Source organism: Peromyscus maniculatus, chromosome 10 (genome assembly GCF_049852395.1).
Source record: "Peromyscus maniculatus bairdii isolate BWxNUB_F1_BW_parent chromosome 10, HU_Pman_BW_mat_3.1, whole genome shotgun sequence".
Classification (NCBI taxonomy): domain Eukaryota; kingdom Metazoa; phylum Chordata; class Mammalia; order Rodentia; family Cricetidae; genus Peromyscus; species Peromyscus maniculatus.
The window spans coordinates 81,313,042-81,335,135 of record NC_134861.1 but is presented as its reverse complement, the minus strand read 5'-3'; the positions used below and the strand labels follow the sequence as shown (position 1 = coordinate 81,335,135).

The 22,094-nt window shown below is 38.7% G+C and overlaps 1 protein-coding gene across 1 annotated transcript in view; it reads left to right on the top strand.

The window, feature by feature from the left end:
• The first annotated feature begins 3,765 nt into the window (after window positions 1–3,765).
• The window catches only part of Tmprss11a (transmembrane serine protease 11A), a 37,993-nt gene continuing 19,664 nt past the window's right edge, over window positions 3,766–22,094 (top strand). The window contains exons 1-4 of the mRNA XM_042285420.2: window positions 3,766–3,881; window positions 5,371–5,489; window positions 17,562–17,629; window positions 20,742–20,899. Coding sequence (XP_042141354.2) covers window positions 3,821–3,881; window positions 5,371–5,489; window positions 17,562–17,629; window positions 20,742–20,899 — 406 coding nt within the window. The 5' untranslated portion in view covers window positions 3,766–3,820. The remainder of the gene's footprint in view (window positions 3,882–5,370; window positions 5,490–17,561; window positions 17,630–20,741; window positions 20,900–22,094) is intronic.

Sequence of the window (22,094 nt, the reverse complement as noted above, 5' to 3'; positions counted from 1 at the left end):
ATGACAAGGTATAGATTTATAAAAATGGGTTAATTTAAGATACAAGAACAGTTAGCAAGAAGCCTGCCACGGCCATACAGTTTATAAGTGATATAAGTATCTGAGTGATTATTTTATACATGGATTGTGGGACTGCGGGGGTTTGGTGGAACCTGGAGAGAAGCCCTCCAACAACATGATCTGTTTGGGAGACATCCAGGTAGTGGGACTGGGTCCTGTGCTCATTGCATGAATTGGCTGTTTGAAACCTGGGGCTTATGCAGGGACCCTTGGCTCAGTCTGGGAGGAGGGGACTGGACCTGCTTGGACTGAGTCTACCAGGTCAATCTCAGTCCTCCGGGGAGGCTTTGCCCTACAAGCACATTTAAGAATACAAAATGTTACTAACTGAAAGAGGTCTGCCACCAGGAGTTTGTGTTCTAGAAGTCAAAAGACTTTAGTTTGAGAAATCACCAACTTCTGTTATGTGAGAGAAATCACTTGATATCTCTAACACAGGTGTCTTCTTTCGGAGTGTGACTAAATTATACTCAGATTTCTTTCATTTTGAAGTTAAGCATCAGGGCAGTTAGAAGGTGAAACAGATGAGTGTGTTAGATTGCATCAGTCAGAGAACATAGAGCATTTCTTCAGCCAACTCTGGATTATTTTTTAATCAACCATCATCTGCATGGTCTGTATCCACTATACACAGAATGTATGCCTCTCAGGCTTATAGGATAAATGTATTCTTTTAATCTTTGAGACTGAAGTATAATTACAAATTTACTCCCTTCCATTTTCTCCCTCCAAACCCTTCCATATACCCCTTCCCACTCTCCAGCAAATCCAGAGCCTCTTTTTTCATTTATTGTTACTGCATGCATATATGTATGTGTATACATTTATTCATGTATATTCTAAATATAGCCTACTTGGTCCATGTAACATTATTTGTATGTATGCTTTCAGAGTTGACTGTTTGACACTGGACAACCCATTGGCATGCCATGCCCTTCCCTAAGGAGGACCACCTCTCCTACTTCTAGCTTTTCTCAGTTGCTTATAGTTCTTCATGTAGGTTGAGATCTTGTGTGTTTTTTCTATCTACACCGGCAAATCCATCTGACATCTGTCATTGTATTTATTATTTAGACCTCCACTACTATACTTTTTACCTTAACATTAACTTACAAAAATTGTTTTATATTCCAAAAATGAAATAATTACTATATGCTGAAACTTCACTTTGAATAAGACATTTCAGTATATTCTGTGAAGGAAATATGAAGAATATATTTTGCTCCATAGGAAATACTGTCATCAATATATAAACATAGAATGATTAAACTAACAAAGCTGGCAAACATGACTAGTATAGTGGAAAACTGTTGATATGGATCACTAGAGTTAGAGGGCCTGATGACCTCTCACTAGGCTCTTGTAATTCATATGCAAGCTTGGTTTAACCTGTGTGTGGCTTATAGGTCTATAAGATTTTATTCTGTACCAGGCTCCTCATCAGGTTTTAGTGATAAAAGATGACCTAACCTAGTGCAGCCCATTGAGGAGTTCCACACTCATGTAATTGCTTGATAAAATACAATGAACATATTTGCTCATCAAAAGTTAATAGAAGACCAGACTGCAACTCACAACTCCAGAGAGGCTACTTAGTAAAGAGGACCCTACGAAAAACACAGGTATCACCCAATGACAGAGAAATGGATGAGATCGACATGAGCAACCTGGACATGGGGGTGGGGTGAGTAATGGAGGTCAGGGGAAAGAGAGCTTAGGGGAGAGGGAGGTCCCACCTGGATCAAGAACAGAGTGGGAGAGCAAGGAAAGAGAGACCATGATAAATGAAAGCCCCATGGGAACAGGAAGAAGCAAAGTGCTAGAGAGTTCCCCAGAAATCCACAAACATACCTCCAACAATAGACTACTGGCAATGGTTGAGAGAAAGTCCAAGCTGGCCTGCTCTGGTGATAGGATGGCCAAACACCCTAATTGTCATGCTAGAAATCTCATCCAGTGACTGATGGAAGCAGATGCAGAGATCCACGGCCAAGCCCCAGCTAGAGCTCCAAGAGTCCAATCAGCAAGAGAGAGGGGGGATTATATGAGCAAGAGATATTGAGACCATGATTGGAAAAAGCACAGGGACAAATAGCCAAACTAGTGGAAACACATGAACTGTGAACCAATAACTGAGGAGTCCCCATGGAACTGGACCAGGCCCTCTGGATAAGTGAGACAGTTGATGAGCTTGAACTATTTAAGGCCCCCAGGCAGTGGGACAGGGACCTGTCCTTAGTGCATGAGCTGGCTTTCTGGAAACTAGGGCCTATGCTGAGACATTTTGCTCAGCCTTGGTGTAGGGAGGAGGGGACTGGACCTGCCTCAACTGAATCTACCAGGCTGAGCTGAATCCCCAGGGGAGACCTTGCCTTGGAAGAGGTGGGAATGGGGGGAGAATTAGGGGAGAAGGCTGGGGGGTGGGAGGAAGGAGGACAGGGGAATCCATGGCTGATATGTAAAATTAAATTAATTATAAAATAATAATAAAAAAGTTAATAGAAGAAAGGCAGCTTTTCATTCAAAACTGTGACAATTTTCTCTACTCTTATTTTAATGAAATATAAAGCACACATTATCATATGTAAAGTATTTGTGTAAAATTAATTTAACCCAAACCTAATTAAGGCTTTAAAATGTAAATCCTTTTAAAAATGAAGTTAGAAAAGCAAGCTGACTGATACCTCAAGGAAGCATCAGACAAGAACAGAAGGCAGAACTATTTAAAGACTTTTAGTTTGATCTCTTCAACAGTGGCATCCAAACTTCAAACGAAGCATGGTTGTTTTTGACTAAAAGAAACTTAAAAGCCATAGTTACTACAAACTCTGCATGGACCTGTATAAAACAGGATTGTATCCTGGCCTGTGTAAAACTGTAAATACTATGCAGATTAAAATGTTATTTGAGGGTCAGCTGACTATTAGAAGATATTAGAGCAACATTAATGTTAAGAGGGTCAATGTGATATTGAAAATAGCCTGTTTATAGCAATGGTTTGGTGAAAGGTCATAATGTCTTAATTCACATTATTAATGCAGAGGTAAAATGAATGAATGACAAGAATGTGATTGATAAAATTATAAGATGAACAAGTTTTTTACACTTTTCTAATTTTCCTTGTTTAAGATTTCACACTAGTTTAAAGGGGTGAATAAAAGAGTATATCTGAGGTTAGTTTGTGAAACATAGGGCCTGGAAAGATGGCTCAGTGGATAAGGGCACTCACTGCTCTTCCGGAGGTCCCAGGTTCGATTCCCAGCACCCACATGGCAGCTCACAACTTTCTGTAACTCCAGTTCCGGGGGATCCGATACCCTCACACAGATATGCATGCAGGCAAAACATCAATGCACATACAAATATTTAAAAAAAAAAGTTTGTGAAACTTAGATAGACTGATAAGACACAAAAGAGCACTGGAAGGGGCTGGGCTTTTGCCAGTATGCAGGACATTGGAACCTCTGCTGACAACAGTACCACCAAATGGCATTAGAAGCAGAAACCAGGGAAAGAACAGGATTCCTAGGTCTAATCTTTTCAGTAGCTCCTCCCAGGATGAAGATAACCTTAACCAAAATTGGAAAAAAATGTCCTCTTGCTGTAAGGAAGCATGTAGCCATATGAATTTATCCAAGCACAACCAGAAAACTTGTAACTACTCCCATGTAAGAGTAATGATAGCCTTCCTTTGTGCAGAGTGGCAGGATGTGGCACCCACAGCAGAGATCTGAAACCATGGATAACTGCCCTTCTCACGATGCTCTCCCTGATGATGGTGGCAGTGACCATTGGACTTCTGGCTCACATCTTAGTCTCTGGTAGGAAGAACTGGTAATTTCACTTTCTCACACAGGTCAGCATGGTTTGCACATCTGTAAAGGAGATTCATACTTTCACCCAGTACTGTCCCCACTCGGGATATTTTAAAACTTATTCTATCATTTCATCAACAAATTATTATTGTACCACTATTAAAGCAAATACTTTTCTGGGTGCTTATGATACAGCGTTCATCAAAGTATACAAGCTTCTCACTTGATGAGGTACAATATTTATTAGAATCTACATACAATACCAAAAATAGTTACTTTCTGTGGGCTACTAACAGTAAGACTCTTCAAATCTTACCATTTGCTGCATATCAAGATGAAAGACTATAATAAATGTACTATCAAAATTGGTTCTTTTACTTTTAGCCATTGTTCTCTGCCCAGTAGAATTTCTAGGAAAAAAAAACATGTCTAATGAAATAATGAATTTTAAAACCGCAGATAAAGTATGACTCAATATTATCACTTACTCTTAAAAAAATTACTCTTCCCAAAACTGTGTTTAATAATTTTGTGTTTATCATCTAGTATGCTTATATTAATGCAAGTAATGCATATTAAAATTCTCTCTGTGTTACATCTTTCTTGACTAAGTATAAACCATTTACATTTTTGACAAGTCTCTACAATGGCACACTCAGATGATGAATGTGTGTGGAAAAACATGAGTAGCTAAAGCTGCTTACTTGAATGGTTGTGTCTGATGTCATCTTTAAACACTTGATGAGGGGTGACACCTCTTTTAGGAGAAGAAAATGACATCCTACCATATTCCGAGTCTCATACAGAAACCCCAAAAGCAGTTTATACCAATGACAAAAGATCTACCCACGAGTCAGTTCATTTAACTGTGCAAAAGCATCTTCAACTATGGGAGTACTGTTTGATAACAGGCTCCAATCTCTTTTCTTTTCATTCCTGATGACCAGCCAATGAGCTGACTGACACCTCTGTTACAAACTGTGGCAATCTCTGACAGATTTTCTGCTTGTGATTTCCTTCACTGTACTTAGATCTTTCACTACAAGTAACAGTATGTGAGAATACCCACTCATGGATGGTTTACACCTCAGCAAAGCACAGGAAAACATAGCAATGAGCATTCAAGTTCTAGAGCCACATAGTAAGACTGAAACTTTTGAAAAGACTACCTAATAGCTGTATAACAAACATCAAGGTATTTAAAGCTACCGTGTCTTACTTTCCTCCTTTATGAAATGGAAGTGATGTCAACCTCAAGAAACTGGAATTATGGTCAAATGATACATGTGAACAGCATTCTGCACATAGTAAAGATTCAACAAATGTCAGCTACTATTATTAATATAAAACTATTAATTTATTATATTTTTATTAAATTCAATAGAAAGAAGCTTGCTGATATATTTAAGACTTCATTTCAGGCCCATTATTGTTAGGTCTTGGATCCTGAAGTCTTCATAGATCATGTATTTTCTACTTTTCATTATCATCACAGGCCAGAGAATGGAATATTATCAAGGGACCATTACAATTTCAGATATTCAAGCCATAAGCAATTCAGGACGAAAGAGCTCAAATGAACTGAAGGACTTACAGGAGGTGAATGAAAATTTGGTAAGTCAGATACATTTGAATTTTGTAGGCTATTTATTTTATTTCCCCAAATCATAATTTTCAGACCACCCACATCAGCATCATCTTGTGCTTTCTAGCCCTCCACCTCAGACCTGTGTATCCTATATTTCATGGGATGTATAGGTAGAGTTGAGGTGAGGGAATATGCCTGTCCAACAAATGGGGATTCTGACTCAGATATCTCCTTTAAGACAAAGGATTGTATGCTAAGGTATCTAGCCTAATTGTTTTTCTAATTTCTCTGGGTTTCCCTAATAGAAAAAGTCTAACTATGCTGGAACTAGTTTTTGATGACAACATATTTTCTTGTAAGGCCACATTACACAGCTTTTAAAATAGATATAAAAAGATAACAAAAATATATGTGTTACTTTGTAAATGTGTTATTAAAGGCAAGAGGTCCAGATTTACTATATAATATTTATAGTTAGTGCTAACAGTTTTGGTAAAGCTGAAGTCCAGGAGCCCCTCCAGAAGGGAAATGCTTATTTAGTGTTTTAAAGTTTAGTGTTATGAATGTCCATGAATCCTCACTCAAAAACAGCTCAAATTAACTCGTCTGAAGAAAACACAAAACTCTTGAGGAATCTCAGAATGAGAATGAGACGAATGTGAGCGTGTGTGTGTGTGTGTGTGTGTGTGTGTGTGTGTGTGTGTGTGTGTGTGTTTCCTAATATCTTCTACTTCCTCTTACATCAATTGACTCCATAAAACTTTCGGATGTGTGTGTTACTTGAAAACATAAATTCTTTGAATGATAAAAATGTTATTACTTATTACTATTCTTAAACTTGTCTTAAACTTAACTTAAAACTTGTCTTACTTAGCCTACACTCAGTATTGTTGTTATTGTTTAAATACATAACAACTAATAAAATCTACCCTTACTTAGTTAAATAGATAGGATTGGAACAGATCTTAAAATAAATAAACAACATATGAACTCACATAGACTGAGCATCATGCACAGGGCCTGCATGGATCTGCACCAGTCTTCTGCATCTATATTATGACTTCCAGCTTAGCGTTTTTTATGGGATTTCTGAGTGTGAAAATGAGTGAGTCTCTGACTCTTGTCCCTTCTTTTGGTTTCTTTGCCTGCTGTTTGTTTTGTCCAATTCTGATGTGTCACTTTTTGCTATATCTCATTTTGTTACCTTTTATTTTTTAAATCTTAAATAAAAAGGCAAAATTTGGACATATGAATGTAATAGAAACTGAATTTGAGAGTGTATTCTCAAGGGTCAGTTATGTGTGAGTTTCTAGGTATGTAAGTACACCAGGGACAGAAATCAAGTTAAATGCTGACATATTATTCTCACAGGAATATTTAGAGCCTTTTGTGATTGTCACTATGTATTTATGGGATAGGTACTTAACTAAGCTATGGAGCCCCGGGGCTTGGTACATATTTAATGTCCTTTATTCCCTGCTTTACATGTCACCATTCTGTTTCATGAGTGTTTGTTCTTGTTTGGAATCATTCTTGAAGAAGCACATTTTGTTTCCTGTGCGCATACTTTAAACTTGCCTTTTGTGCTATAAATCACTTTCATTCCATCCTCTTTTTATGCAGATCATTTTGAATGAACTACCTCCCCATGCTGCTGACTGGGTGTTGAATTCATTGCTATTAACTTCCCAGCAATAGTTTGGATCTGCCATATACTATCCTTGTTTTTGCCAGTCATTATAGGAAACGTCCTAAAAAATACTCTCCTTATCCTGTTATCAATATAGATGAGTATTTCTGGAAGCAGAATTCCTGGCTCACTAGGCATAATTTCACTCACTGGTAAGAACTGCTCCTCCGAGTGGCTGAGTCCGTGTGCAGTCTCATCTGCAGTACAGATTGATTCATATGTCTGCACATCTTTCCCAACATCCATTGTCTTACTCTGTTCCTGTTTTAATAACAAAAACACCATAGACAGAGGAATTTAAACAACAAGCTTTTATTTCAAACAGATTTGGAAGTTCAGGGGTTTAATATCAAGATCCTAGTAGACTTGGCAACTGGTAAAAACCTACTTCTTGGTCATAGAAAATTTTCCTCAAAATATGAAGGGATAATTATTACTTTTTTATGAATAAGAACCAAAACACCTGGCAGACATAACTTAAGGGAAGAAATATTTTATCCCAGTCCATAGTTGGTTGGTCCTGCGCACTTGAGCAAAACCCCAGAGCTGGGGTAATGTGTGACACAGGTTACGTTTTCACATCACAGTATGCAAGAAGATAGAAAGCATTATAACCAAGGCCTGGGTACAGCCTTCAAATAGCCTGCCTGCCCAAGCTAGGCCCCATTTCCTGAGGGTTCCATAGCCTCCTCAATCAGCACCATACTGGAGACAAACAATGAGTAGATAGCTGTCATAGCACAGTAGACCAGAAAGAAGAAAAGAGTTTCCATAGAAACTGGGCCTCCACATAGCTTTCAGTTGCCTGCCCCTAGAGACTTGTTTTGGCTAGTTACACCTCACTTGCTAAAGGGTCCATATCCTTCCAAACAGTGCTATCTACTAGGTAGAACGCTTTTAAAACACAAGTCTGTTTTGAAGACATTTGATATTTAAACTATTATATTAAACAAACATATACTCCACTTCATATAATTTGCAATTACTTTTTCTTTTTTTGACATTATTTGCTAACCTAATAAGCATAAAGTAGCAGTCGTACTTATGCATGATTTAATGGATACTTTTCAAATCACGAATAAATTTGTAAACTCATTTCTTTTGGAGTTTTTCTTTCTACAAATCCTCTGTATGTATTTTTTGCCTATGTTTTTATTTTTGTTGTTTGCTTACATTATATACATTTTTTATAGATATCACATCTTTTTTCTTCTATTTGTATTGTTGGTGAAATGAAAATCTATGCCATCATACAAATTTTTGTAGCCTTGTAACTGTTTTGAAAATTCTTTGATAGTCCTTTCCTCTTTGTTAATCATAAAAACATCTTACTGTATTTTTCTTCTATTAATTTTATAATTTTATATTTAATATTAGGTCTTTAATTCACCTAGTGAATACTTTCAAGTGTGACATTAGGTAGGGAACCAATTTTTAGACACTGTCTAATGAACTAGTTTTCAAAAACAACCAACTAAGCAATCTAAGCTTTTCTTAATATATAATATGGGTATTGAGCTTATTGCTTTTGTTGGCACATCAGTCATCTTTCAGAAAAGGAAATATGATCTGTCTTCTCAAATTGCTGCAACCACTTGGGGGAGATGTGAGTAATACACATGGAGTTGTACAGCAGGACATGATATAATTAAGGATTAAACTGTATGTAAAGGACAATAAGTACAGGAGAGTGTCAAAGGTAAAGGAGATCAAGGAGGATCCCCATGGACAGGAAAAGCTTTGTACTATCTCACTCTTTTTAAACGATGCATGTGCTCTCCCCGTCCCCTACCAAGTTTGCTTTAGAGGACTTCCTGGAAGAGTTCATGCCTCATCCTGAGCCACTCCTCTTAATAGTTGCTAAATCCTAATGAGTAAAACCAGGTTCTTCTCTCTCCTATATGGACACTAATTAGATCACCAAGAAAGATGAGTTGCCGATCTTGTTCTGCCTCATAGTTTCAGCTTGACTGATTTGAATGGAAATGGAGATGTAAAAGTAAATGGAGTTCATGCCCCAATATTGCTAAAACTTATCCCAGTTCCAAGAAATCAGCAAAGATGTCCTATAACTTGTTATCAGTACCCCCAATGATCCTAAGACAAGCTGAAAATGTTTATAAGCCAAAAAGGCATATAGTACATTTAACTGACTAAACATCATAGCTTAGCCTGGGATACCCTAAAGACACCCAGAACATATACACTAGCCTAGAGTTGGACAAAATAGTCTTTCACAAAACCTATTTTATAACAAACTGATGGATGGCTCAGGTCATTTAGTGGGCACCCATATGCAAAAATCATGAAACACATCACATTGTAGAGTATTGTTGCCCAGCACTGCGACAGTATATCATACCTATATTGCTAACCCAAGAAAAGATTACAATCCAACATTCAAACTACAGTTTCTAGCAAATGTCCAGCTTTCCCACCACTGTGAAGTCAAAAAAAAAAATCACAACTGAAACCATTGTAGATATCACAATCAATGATATACTTAACTTCTATCCAAGTCTTATGAGGATAAGTAGAATCATTGACAGGGTGTTTTACCTGGAGAATATTTTCAGAAATATCAAAAACATTTGGATCCATTGAAACCATAGGATCATTATACATATGAAAGCTATAAACTTGTCATACCATGATAGTAACAATATATAATATGAAATAAGGCCTTGAACATCATATACATATTATTCCACTTAATCCTCAATGACAACTCTTTGAGAGAGATAACTTACAACCTCAATTTTACAGATGAGAATATGAAGATACAGAAAACCGAATTTGCTCAAGGCCACACATTTTGATTATCTCGTTAAATGATACAGTGAGGATTTGACATTATGATTTGAAATTCCATGTTCTTAGTGAACATCTGTCTCCAGGACAGAGGTCATCTGTAAGAATCACAATGTGAGTTTGCTTCCTGTATACCATCCCCCAAATTCCCAGAGCCTCTCAGTTTCTTACACATTATTCTCTGTCAGTTATCCTGTTCGCATGAGATTGCAACCATTGGCAACAACTGGAGTTTAGAGTTTTCCTCAGTTTCCCCATACCCAGGTAATAGGAATCTGCTCCCATGACAAAGAAGTTCTCATTTTTGCCTTATTTATTCTTTTTTTTTTTTTTTTGAGACAGTGTTTCTCTGTGTAGCCTTGGCTGTCCTGGAACTCTCTCTGTAGATTAGGCTGTCCTGGAACTCAGAGAGCCTCCTGCCTCTGCCTTCCCAGTGCTGGAATTAAAGGCATGCACTACCACTGACTAACTTGGCATATTTGTTTTTAGGAACACTAGAAACAGGGCTCAGAATTACCCTCAAAATATCCTTGAGATTTTGTATCTAGAGTTATACAGACAAAGGACTTAGAAACACTAATTTTTTAAAAGTAAGTTTAGGAACAGTCCCAGTTAGAAGGCAGAATGAAGGATTTGGCTCTAATGTACACCACAGCAGAAGCGCTACTGAGAAAAGGCAGCTGGAACAAGAAGATAATGAACTTAAGCCGGGCGGTGGTGGCGCACGCCTTTAATCCCAGCACTCGGGAGGCAGAGCCAGGCAGATCTCTCTGAGTTCGAGGCCAGCCTGGGCTACCAAGTGAGTTCCAGGAAAGGCGCAAGGCTACACAGAGAAACCCTGTCTCGAAAAACCAAAAAAAAAAAAAAAAAAAAGAAGAAGAAGAAGATAATGAACTTAAATTCAGAAACTGTGTTAAAGAAACTCTGGTGTTTGAAATTACATCAGGGAGAGACATGAGAGATATCCACTGCTTGGATTTGAGCTGTGGCTGTATGCCCTGAAAGAAGACATAGAATTTGGAAGATCAAAGAAATATTAAATAAGAGAAAAGAGCAAAGACAGGTATGGTGGTTCAACCTAGTCTGAGGCTAGCCTGAGGTACACAGTGAGACTCATAATGATTGACAATTAGCAGAAATCAGAAACCATTTCATGCTCAGAGGTTGAGAATATGGGAATGGAAAGCGGCTGAGCTCTTGCAGAGGACTCAGACTTGCATTCCTTCTGGAACTGAAGAAGGTGTGGCTGGATGGGGATGATGTGTAAAATTACAGACCAGTTTCATATGAATCCTGTCAAGAAAGAAGATAAGTGTTGTATATTTCATGTCTAATATTGATCATTGTAGTAGGGGTGCTATTATCCTCTCTGTCAGAGAACTAAGCCTCTGAGTTTAAATTCTGCAGCTGCTAACTGATGGAGGGCTATTCAGAAGCCATATAGAAAACGCCAAACATGTCCTCTTCCTAGTAAATTTTTCTCCCAGTATGGAGAGACTCAGCTAAAGTGGGAGATAAAGCTGTTAAAACCAATTTCAATTCTTTCATTTATTTTTATATGAAAATATAACTAATTTTCTTAACCAATATATTAGAATTACTTATTACATAAAGGTGTTCTCATCGTCATTTCCCGGCTTCAGTCAGTATCTGGTTAGAAAAACCATAATAGAAGCAACTATAACAAAGAGAGAATGCCGATGGTCATAATGTTACACGTATGTATAGCATAAGTAACCTACAGTTGGAGGAAACCTATGCATGAGTGTGCTTTTTGAGGAATGGTTTCTGAGAAGGGCAGCAATATGGGAGATCTCTAAACATGATAAATGTAAAGTATGGCATGGTCTTCACCCCTCCAGATAATCTATAGTTTATTCAGATTATTAATTCTCTAGTTTGAAATACAGTAATACGTTGGACATTGGACATGAGAAACAAGACTGAATAAAGTCTCCCCACCCCCTCTCTCTGCCCTAACCAAATTTAGAGATTTAAAAGATAAAAGATAACAAGCCCAGAGAGGACAGGAACCTTCTACATGGTGACTTTTTCTCTCTTGTTTTGAAATTCCTGATATTAAATTTCTTTAGTATTATTTGAAGTAGATGAATGTTTCATACTTCTTTCAAAAGATAATTTTTAGAACCTGATTTTTGAGGCACACTGAAAGTTAGCACTTTATCTTTTATCGTGTCTAATTGTAAGCTTTTAATGTTGACATATTTTCTTCGACTCTCCATCTCAGGAATATTAACCAAGTTGGAATAAGGTTACCGAGTATACTAAAGCCAGCAATGTGTGATTAGTCACAGATGTGTGTTTCCGTCAGGCATCCTGCAAAGAGACATTGAAAAAGGATAGTGCAGTCAAAGAGACTGACAGCATCATGAAGCAACACTCCCCATTTAGTGATCTCTAGACCTACTGGCTTAAGGTAATCAGAGAGTCACATCACACTTCCATGTCATTCCACCCACATATCCAGACCTCAGATGGCACTGGATCCAACTCCTTTCTCCAGTAGATACAACACTGTGTTCAAAACCAGGAGAAGTAGATCTTACCTCTGTCCAGTGACTCTGGAAATGCAATAGACATCACCTGGTGCTCAGGCTGGCTATCCTCCACCCAGCCCTGAAGGAAGGATGTACAGCTGAGTTTTTCAATTAGACAATGTGTGGGAGGGCTGGGAAATGGCCCAGTCAGTGAAGTGCTCACTGTTTAAGCCAGGCACGGAAGCTTCTATATATAAACCCGGCAGCACTAGGGAGGCAGATACAGGTCCCCTGGGTCTCACTGCCCAGGCAGTCCAGCTGAATCAGTGAGCTCCAGGTTCAAAAAGTAAGGTGAACAATGATTGAGGAAGCCAACTAACCCTGACCTCTGGCCTCCAGATGTGCGCACACATGCCTACACACACACACACACACACACACACACACACACACACACACACACTCACTCACTATCCTGAATTTTCAGTCAATAAAACAACATTGTAAGCAGATTGCAGTAAAAGCTACTGGAACGGTGCTGTTTATTTTTGATGGACCTCTTTGGCACACTGTACTGACCATGGTGGTGAGGAGCTCTTGGTGAAAACCTACTTGTGTGCTCATCCTTTGGCTAGTGCTGTGAGGGCATTAGGAAGCAGAGAAGCTGGCTAACCTTGGCCTACTCATGATTCTGTGGCTCACTGCTGTGTCAGGCAGGGCAAGTCACTTCCTCATCTGAATAATGTGGATAATAATAGTACTCACCTCCTCCTGTTGATGAGAGAAGCCCGTGTGCTCAAATGCAAGGGAGTTTGAACTTAGTGCCCAGTTAGCAGACAATGGTGACAATGACTCCCATGTTTACCACATGTAGCCTCATGGTGAAGCAACTTGCCTGAAGGAAACAGACTGATAGGAAAAGCCATGATAAGAAAAAAAATCCCTTTAAATAGTTCAAATGCAATTTTCTTTTTTGTATAGAAGTATTGATCTCAGCCTGATGCAAGGGATGCATTTAAACCTATCGTAGAACTTTCCTGGTAAATGCAAGGCTTTCTGATAGAAAATTTCTCCCTTTTATTTGTTCATTCAATGAACATGCAATGTAACTCTTCACTGCAAAGTGCTAGGCTAGATATCACAGACCATGAAAACAAAATCACCATGTCTGCTTATAATCTTTTACAGTTTGATAAAGGAAATAATATAATTATTTAAATAAATATGAAATATGTAGAAGGTGTAAATGGGATGAGAAAAGCCCAGACTGTAGTAAGTGAGATTAGCCTGAGGATGAAGGATCAACTAAAACCCACAGTTGATTCCCTGAGAGAGATCCCTCCAAGAGTAACTGGGATTCAGAGAAGCAAGACTACTAGGAAGTAGGACTCAATAGGTCAAAGGTCAAGTACTCAGGATGATAGAGGCCAGGGCTGCACAGTACTGGTGTGTAGAGTGCTGAACTGGCAGGCTGGCATCAGACTGAGAGGCCTCTGAATGTCTGCTGATGTGAACAAAGCTTCAAACTGCACTTGATTCCCTGCCTTTACTGACTTTAACCCTATAGCAACAGTAACTTCTAGTAAGCTTTACTGAAACTAAAGGTATTTTTAAAAAAACAAAAAAACTCTGACTTCCCTCTACCAGATGTGCCTCCCCATGGGAGGCCTTGCCTTCTTGTAGGGGGAAGTGGAGGATGGGTTGGGAGGGGAAGGCTGGGGGGCAGGAGGAAGGGAGATGTGGATCTCTGATGTGTAAAATGAATGAAAAAATTTTCTTAATAAAAAATAAAGAAGAAACAAACACCTAAACAACAACAAAGATTTTTAGAGAGATGGCTGAGAGGTTAAGAACATTTAACCTCTTCCAGAGGATGTGGGTTCATTTCTCAGCACCCACATCTGATGGCTCATAGCTAAGATTGCACCTATGGGATATGTGATGCCCTCTTCTGGCTTCTGCAGGCATTTCACTCATATAGTGCATATGCTCAGGCACATGGACATAGCTGTATAACTAAAATGAACAGTTTCTTAAAAATGTATATCCCATCATGCTTTCTATGGTACCATTATTATAATTAGGATAAAATAAGATCTATTTTTTTCATGGCATGCTTTGGTTCCTTTAGTTCTTAGGGGGTCAACTAAGGTTAATTGGAAATATGAGCTTGTCTTAAATCTTCAGGAGAAGAGCTATCTGAATTTTGCAACCTAAACCTAGAAATACTCTCATGTGAAAACATAGATTACTGTAAAAAGAGAGGCCAATTAGTGAGGATCTAACAGAAAAAGGCCTTGACATGTACAAACAGCTACTTCAGGAATGATTAGGAATGAGCTCAATGGCTGGGCGTATCTGTTTAAGTTGTCAGCCTCTCCCTAACTTTTTCATTAAGCACCCAACTAACCTTCAACTGCCCTCTTAGAATTTAATCTCAGTGCAATTTGCAGCATTCCAAAGTCACCAAGCAAAAACTAAGCACTGCACTAAAAGGGGGTCTTTTGTCAATACCAGGATACCCAATGCCTACTTACAAAGCTCCAAATGCCCTTAAGTGACAGGTAGGATTCTTAAGTCATTGACTCTAATAGATAGTGTCAATGACAACAAATTTTTAGCAGACTCATACATATCTACATTGGAGGAAGAAGAAAGTGTCCTAGAATTTGGGTGTCAGTACCAACAGAGTGTGTATGATAAGAGAAGCCCTAACATCCGTGCAAATGTAACTTTGGGACATCTACAAGGCTTGGTTCTGCTAAACCCATTTCAGCAATACACTTAACATTTATGTTTTGTTGGAACCCCCAGCCCATTCTCCAGCATGTAATTCATCACACGAGCTCTCTCTTTATCAGTTCATATATCTCCTTCCTCAACGTGTTGTCCATAGAAATGTCACATAAAGATCCTTGGGTCTTGGCCCACATCTAATTAGTGGGGCTGTCTGGAGACAAGGTTACAAACCAAAGTTCTTTACTGTCCAATCATCATGTACTTTTCTTCCTGTTAAAGTTTATTAATCTTCTCCTCCTTCATTTGGGTTTTCCTGTTTGTGGGGGATGAAGACTTCCCTCCCATGTGTTGAGTAAAAGTAAGGACTGAATGGCAGAGATTATTGCAACAATGCAACTTTGGGGTGGGGGGAGGATCTTGCCAAATAGTTTCTTTCTGGCAATGTAAAACTCAAACTACCAAATTTAAGCTTCTCTTATTTAAGTGCAGAGGAGGACATATTTTGGGTGCTGTTCTGGCTAGCTAGCTTTTATGTCACTTTGACACAAGCTAGAGTCATCTGAGAGGAGGGAACCTTGGTTGAGAAAATGTTTCCAAAAGACTGTGCTGTAGGCAAGCCTGTAGAGCATTTTCTTATTTAGTGATTGATGTGGGAGGGTCCAGCCCATTGGGGCGGTGCCATCCCTGCTGGTGGATTCTCTATGAAAGCAGGCTGAGTAAGAAAAGAGCAAGTCAGCAAGCAGCACTCCTCCATGACCTCTGCACCTGCCCTGACTCCAGGTTGCTGCCCTGTTTGAGTCCCTGCCCTGACTTCCCTCAGTGATTGATTACCTGGAAGTGGAAGGGAAATAAACCATCTCCTCCCCCACTTTACCTTGCTTTTTGTCATGGTGTTCCATCACAGTCCTGGACACTTAGCCATGACAGATGCTAATGATTTATTCTTTGAATACTACCTTTGATCTTGTGTTTAAATTTACTACAAGTATTATACTACATTGCATCCCTATCAATCAACTATGTATTTGCAGACTAATTACTATGTGCTTTAGGAAAGAAACCGAAGTGTAGGACACGCCATATTTAAGAAGAAAGCTCTACAACTGAGTGAAAATCGACCATGGCCCCTACACATGGAAGCATTAAGTCTCAGGCTCAAGTCTCAGTGTGTCCTCCTCTGCATGGGAACCATGGAACTTAACAATGCCTCAGAGTCAGTTTTCTCTTCTAGGGAGACAGGAATCAAATTACTCTTATTTTGTGGGGTAATTGTGAGGGTTACAGTAAGTAATGAGAATCCTGGCTCCTAATGAAGCATCTCTGAATTGCTAGTGGTGGTAAAGAAGCCACCATTTCACCATTCCTGAAACATCTTCCCTTCATTTTTTATGCCTTGTTCTTTTAAAAATAAGAGCTGTATCTCCCACTCTTGGCTTTAGGATTTAGGACCTTTGTTGCTAGAGTTTTCCTGCCTTGCCCACAGTCAGGACAAATCTCTGTCACCCGCCAGTCCCACAGCCGCTCAGACCCAGCCAAGTAAACACAGGGACTTCTATTGCTTACAAACTGTATGGCCCTGGCAGGCTTCTTGTTAACTGTTCTTATATCTTAAATTAATCCGCCATGACAAGCAGCATGTGCAGACGCCGGTAAGCCACCAGCCACGTGGCAAGGTATAGATTTATAGAAATGGATTAATTTAAGCTATAAGAACAGTTAGCAAGAAGCCTGCCACGGCCATACAGTTTGAAAGCAATAGAAGTCTCTGTGTTTACTTGGCTGGGTCTGAGCGGCTGTGGGACTGGCATCTTCACATGCTGCTTGTCATGGCGGCAGCTGGCAGTGTCTCCCTGCCTCAGCCTTCCGCTTCCCAGAATAAGGGATGGAAGGGGTGGGAGCAGGGTGGGATTATTCAGCATGCCTATATATATATTTCAGGATCTCCACACCCCCTTTTAAATGTAAAAGCTGTACGTTCTAGGGACATTCTGAATTTCTTTCCCCCTCTTTCCTTAAAGCATTTTGCAGTGAGATATTTTTATGTATAACAAATAATTCGTAATAATACAAAAATATGTAGTGTTAATTTAAAAGCTACAGTACAGTGCTGGTACAATGCACTGAGAGACTTTGAAAAAAGGCCTTCTCTGTAAGTGTCGTTCGCATTCACCTTGTGAGTAAGAGTTATGTCCATTTACATAATTTTTAGGGGAATAAATTATTGAATTACTGAAAAAATCACTAACTTAAATAATCATATTGCTATTGTGAAAATTCTATTTCTTTAGCATTTAATCTGGGACATAGTCTCATTATAAACTATCCTACTAACATATTGTTTTTCTTTTTTGTAATGACAGGCAGATGAAATATTTATAGATTCAGCCTTGAAAAAGCACCACGTCCAAAACCACATAGCCAGACTAACGTATGTATATTTGGGCAAGGGTGTAGTTGCTAGCCTGGAGGGAGAAAGGGCAAAGGATACAGGGTACCCCACATAATTTGTGTCTCTTTGCTGGGGCTCTTCAAAAACATTGTTGCTACAGTAGTCTCAAGGTACAGTGCTAAACCCATTCTGAAAATTGAGACAATGAGGTGTGGGGAGAAGGAGGGTGATGTACTGAATGTTCCCCAAGAGATGGTTACAGCTGATAGCACTGGCCCTCAAACCCTACCCACTGACTGTGAGACCTGGAATCCACCTTAATCCACAGCCGTAAGTAAACCCAGGCCATGTCTTTGCATGCACCAAGTCCTATACTTCTGGCAGATATGACGCTTCAAAAACATCAAGAAGGCAACGTTTACTACAAAATAGGATCAGAGGTTTTACCAGTAACAAAGGCCTAGTGACAGGCGACATGCCTGAACCGAAAGATGATCGTGTTGTAATAGATGCTCCCTTTTGTTTGGGTGGGGAGGGAGGACTCGTATCAGTTGCTGAAATTACTCAGTGGTTTAAACTTTGTTATTTTAAAAATCACACAGCAGGACAAGTACAAAGCCAGGAGTTCATGTGACTCATCTCAAAGAGAAAAAAGAAGATACTCAAACAAAACTGTAATTATGAAACCCACTACTTTGTACATTAAACATGTACTGAAAAAGCTTGATAAAAGCGACTAAAATATTTAACTGAATTTATTGAAAGGGATAGATGCTGATCAGTTTTCTTATCATTAGGCCAAGACATGATTGACCACATTCTGAAGATCTTTACTTCTGATAACTCATGACTTCCACAAGGAGTTTTTAAAGATTTAGTTTTATTTTCTCTGTCTGTACATACGTTTATCACACCTGTCCTGTGCTCTTGGAGATCATAAGAGAAAAATGAGTGGTGGTGAGCCACCATGTGGGTGCTGGAAACTGAACTTGGGTCTTCTGCAAGAGAAGCAAGTACTCTTAACCACTGGGTCATCTCTCCAGCCCCTACATGAGGTTATCATAACATGCTTGGGTAATTTAGGAGACAAAAAGCATATAAATGCTGGAATGTTCTACATTTTATACCCTCTGTCTTCACTTCAATTTTTTTGCAGCATTTTAGTAACATCATTATAGTTTGAGAAGCTCCTTTGGGTTTGTTGCCAGTGTTGAATGTGTTATTTTTGTGGAAATCTACTCAGTAAACTGTTTCATTTCCTCTTATTTAAAATGGAAAAATATTTGGGTCCACATTTGCCAATAATAACATAAAATTATCATTACTTATACTTTTCTATATTAGAGCAAAGGTCGAAAGTGAAACATACTGTGTCTCAGAATTTATACAGTTTTTTCATTTTCTTGTTAGCCAAAAGATTCAAGTAGAATAGATTCGTGGTTTTTTTTAGAGCTTGTAGCTTTGTGGTATAAATATAGGGGAAATGAAAGATCAGTAGGCATCATTTTCAACTCTTTAAGACACCTTTAATAAACCACACAGGTATATTTTGCCATATATAAATACAAAGATGAGACAGTATTGAAATTTCTAGCTTTGTGTTTGAACACTTAAGTTAATTGCACATAAAATTATACACACTGAGAGTTTCAAACAAAACTTCAATTCTTACTCTCCTCCCCTGCTCCAAAAAAGAACATCTTTAATTGTTTGTTGTTCCTATCCATACGTGCCTATGAAAATTCAGTTGCACAGTTGTTGGGACCAAACTCTGTTTCTATGAAACAGTTCAAGGAAGTGGGTGTGATCAGCTGGAAGAGACCCAGAGATCACATGCCACTGTCTTCAAATGTTTTATGTGAAAGGGGAAATGGATGTTTTAAATATTGAAACTGGGTGGCTTTAAGCTTTGTGTCTAATGCAAAAACTGAAGGAGGCATTGAAGTTCTATATAAATAACTCTCAAAATAGAGCTGAACAAGGAACACTCTCTTTAGCAAAGCTAATTTTCCACAACTTAATGACTACCCCGAGGTTGGTGAGCCACTTCTCACTGATGATGTAGAGGTGATTCAGATATCAGATACGTGATTCATTCCCCAAGAGTATATAAGGTTTATTTCAGCCCTCAGAGGTTTTCATGTTTTTATTTTATTTTTAAGAAGCTGTTATGAGTACAGTGCATTTTGATCACATCAATTTATCCTCCCTACCCTACAATTCCTCCTGTGTGCCCCCGACATTTCCCTTCCAAGTTCAAGTCTTTTTTTTATTGTTATTACATGTGTGTATGTGGATATAATACACACACACACACACACACACACACACACACACACATACACTGAATTATCATTCCCCATATGCACGTAAAAGTAGGGTTGACCCCCGGCATGGCACACTGGCAACCCATAAAGAAATTTATCCCTGAAAAAAAAAAATCTAACTCTTCCTCCCTTAGCAGCTGTTGCCGGCCCGTAGCTCAACTGTAACTCAGTCTTATGAGCCCTTCCCCCTCCGATACTGGAATTATGACTGGTACAGTCTTGTACAGGACTTACACAGTCAGCCATTCCTGATGAGAGAGAGTATACACCTGCCATGACCAGAAGACAGTGTTTTATAGCTGACCCCCTGGGCCCTGGCTCTTATGATCTTCCATCACCCCTTTCATGATATTCCCTGAGCTTTGAGGATTAGGGTTATTTCCCATTTGGGAACAGGCACCTCTGAGTTGTCCACTTATTCTCTACATTTTGACCAACTGTAGTTCTGAGGGATAAGAACTACACTGAGCACAAAAGCCTGAGCATATTAAAACCTTTAATTTTTCTGATGACTTTTTGATGTTTTGTGTCTGAGTCTTATCTCAGTATAGTAACTTGTCTTCAAGTTAATGGGAGGGGTGAGCAATCAAAAGAAAATGTAAAAAAAAAAACAAAAACAAACAAACAAAAAACCTAGAAGAAGGGCCATGAGAAACACATTTAAGTTACCAGGTTGCATGTAAAGGTGTGTGAATGTGAGTGGATTACCTGGCCCTTGACATTCTCAGCAACTGAAGCACAGGTCAGGAAGTCGAAGGAAAGATGGTGAGATGATGATATCAGGTGGACCCTTTGAATGTAAACCTTACTCTTGTGTTTCCTAGTCCAGAAGAAGATGATGCCAAAGCAGATATTGTTAGGGTGCTCCAGTCCCCCTCTACTGGGCAAAGGACCATGGGAGAAAAGAACCATAGCATCTTAAATCATAGGATAAGGAACCCGAGAGCCTTGCCAGCTGGTGTCTCATTAGTTCAAATAAAAGGTAAGTAGGTTGATTCCCACATGATACAAATGCTTTATATAGCCATAAACTCTCTTGTCATCCCCATTCCAAATAGTACTAAAAAATCATATGGGGAAAATTCAACCTAAAGATGAGACCTTTCAAAGTTTCATTATTCTCTTATGAAGGCATGTCTAATGTTAGTCATCAAGTACTTTTCCTGGAAGTAATTGATTGGTGATCATCTCTCGGTAAAGACGTCTTTACCACAAACAGGGTTAATCCAAGGCAGGAACTGCCTCCATGATTAAGCAAGTTTAAAGGTTAAGCAATAAGTGATTTCTGTTTGGGACCTTCAAAAAAGGCAAACTCATCTGTATCCTTTAAAAATATAGTTAGTTTCTGTATTTGATGATATTGTAAAGTTTTTATTATTTGTCTTATTATGAGCACTTAGAAAAAGGTAAACTGCTTTTAGAGTCACTGGAACTGCTTGATAAATAATACCTTAAAAATCATCAGGAATAAGAAGTCACTGTAACCATTTATATATTGCTCTATTTTTCTCTTTTCTCTTCACTGTTAACTCATTATACCATCCTCAACTCTCTGAATTGAAGAGAGTCTTTCTTTATCAAGGTCCAACTCTACACCTTATATGTAATATCTAATTTAATTTGTATGTACTAGTAAAGTAGGGGAAATTCTACTACATTGGTGTAAAAAAATTTAAGCAACATAATAATTAAAAGGAGCCAAGAGTTAAATCTAGATGCCTAATTTATTTTGGGGGTATTACAAAAAAGGGGTTCTATACTCAAACAAAAGTTGAAACTCTATGATCTTTGTCTCCTGGATTTTAATACTTGTATTAGCATATTTGAGACTCTGAGGAGGCCAGGACACCAGAAATATGCTTACCCTTGCACGCTATGTGCTAACACAATATCTACTTCCAGCAGACAGGTACAGATTTATCCCATAAACTCCATTGGAACCAGATTTAAGAGAGTAAGAACAAACGATTGGTATTAGAAACAAAACAGGGTGCCCTGCCCTTGCAAGGGTCAAGCTGACTCTTTAAGAGGAAACTTCATTAGGAAATGAGAACCCAAAATAATGGATCAGCAGATGCTTGCTCATATGACATGAAGTCAGTTACTAAGACAGTAAAGCAGGGCCCCTCCCAGCTGGAAGGAAAGAACCTGCCAAATGCGCGATGCATTTTCCTTAG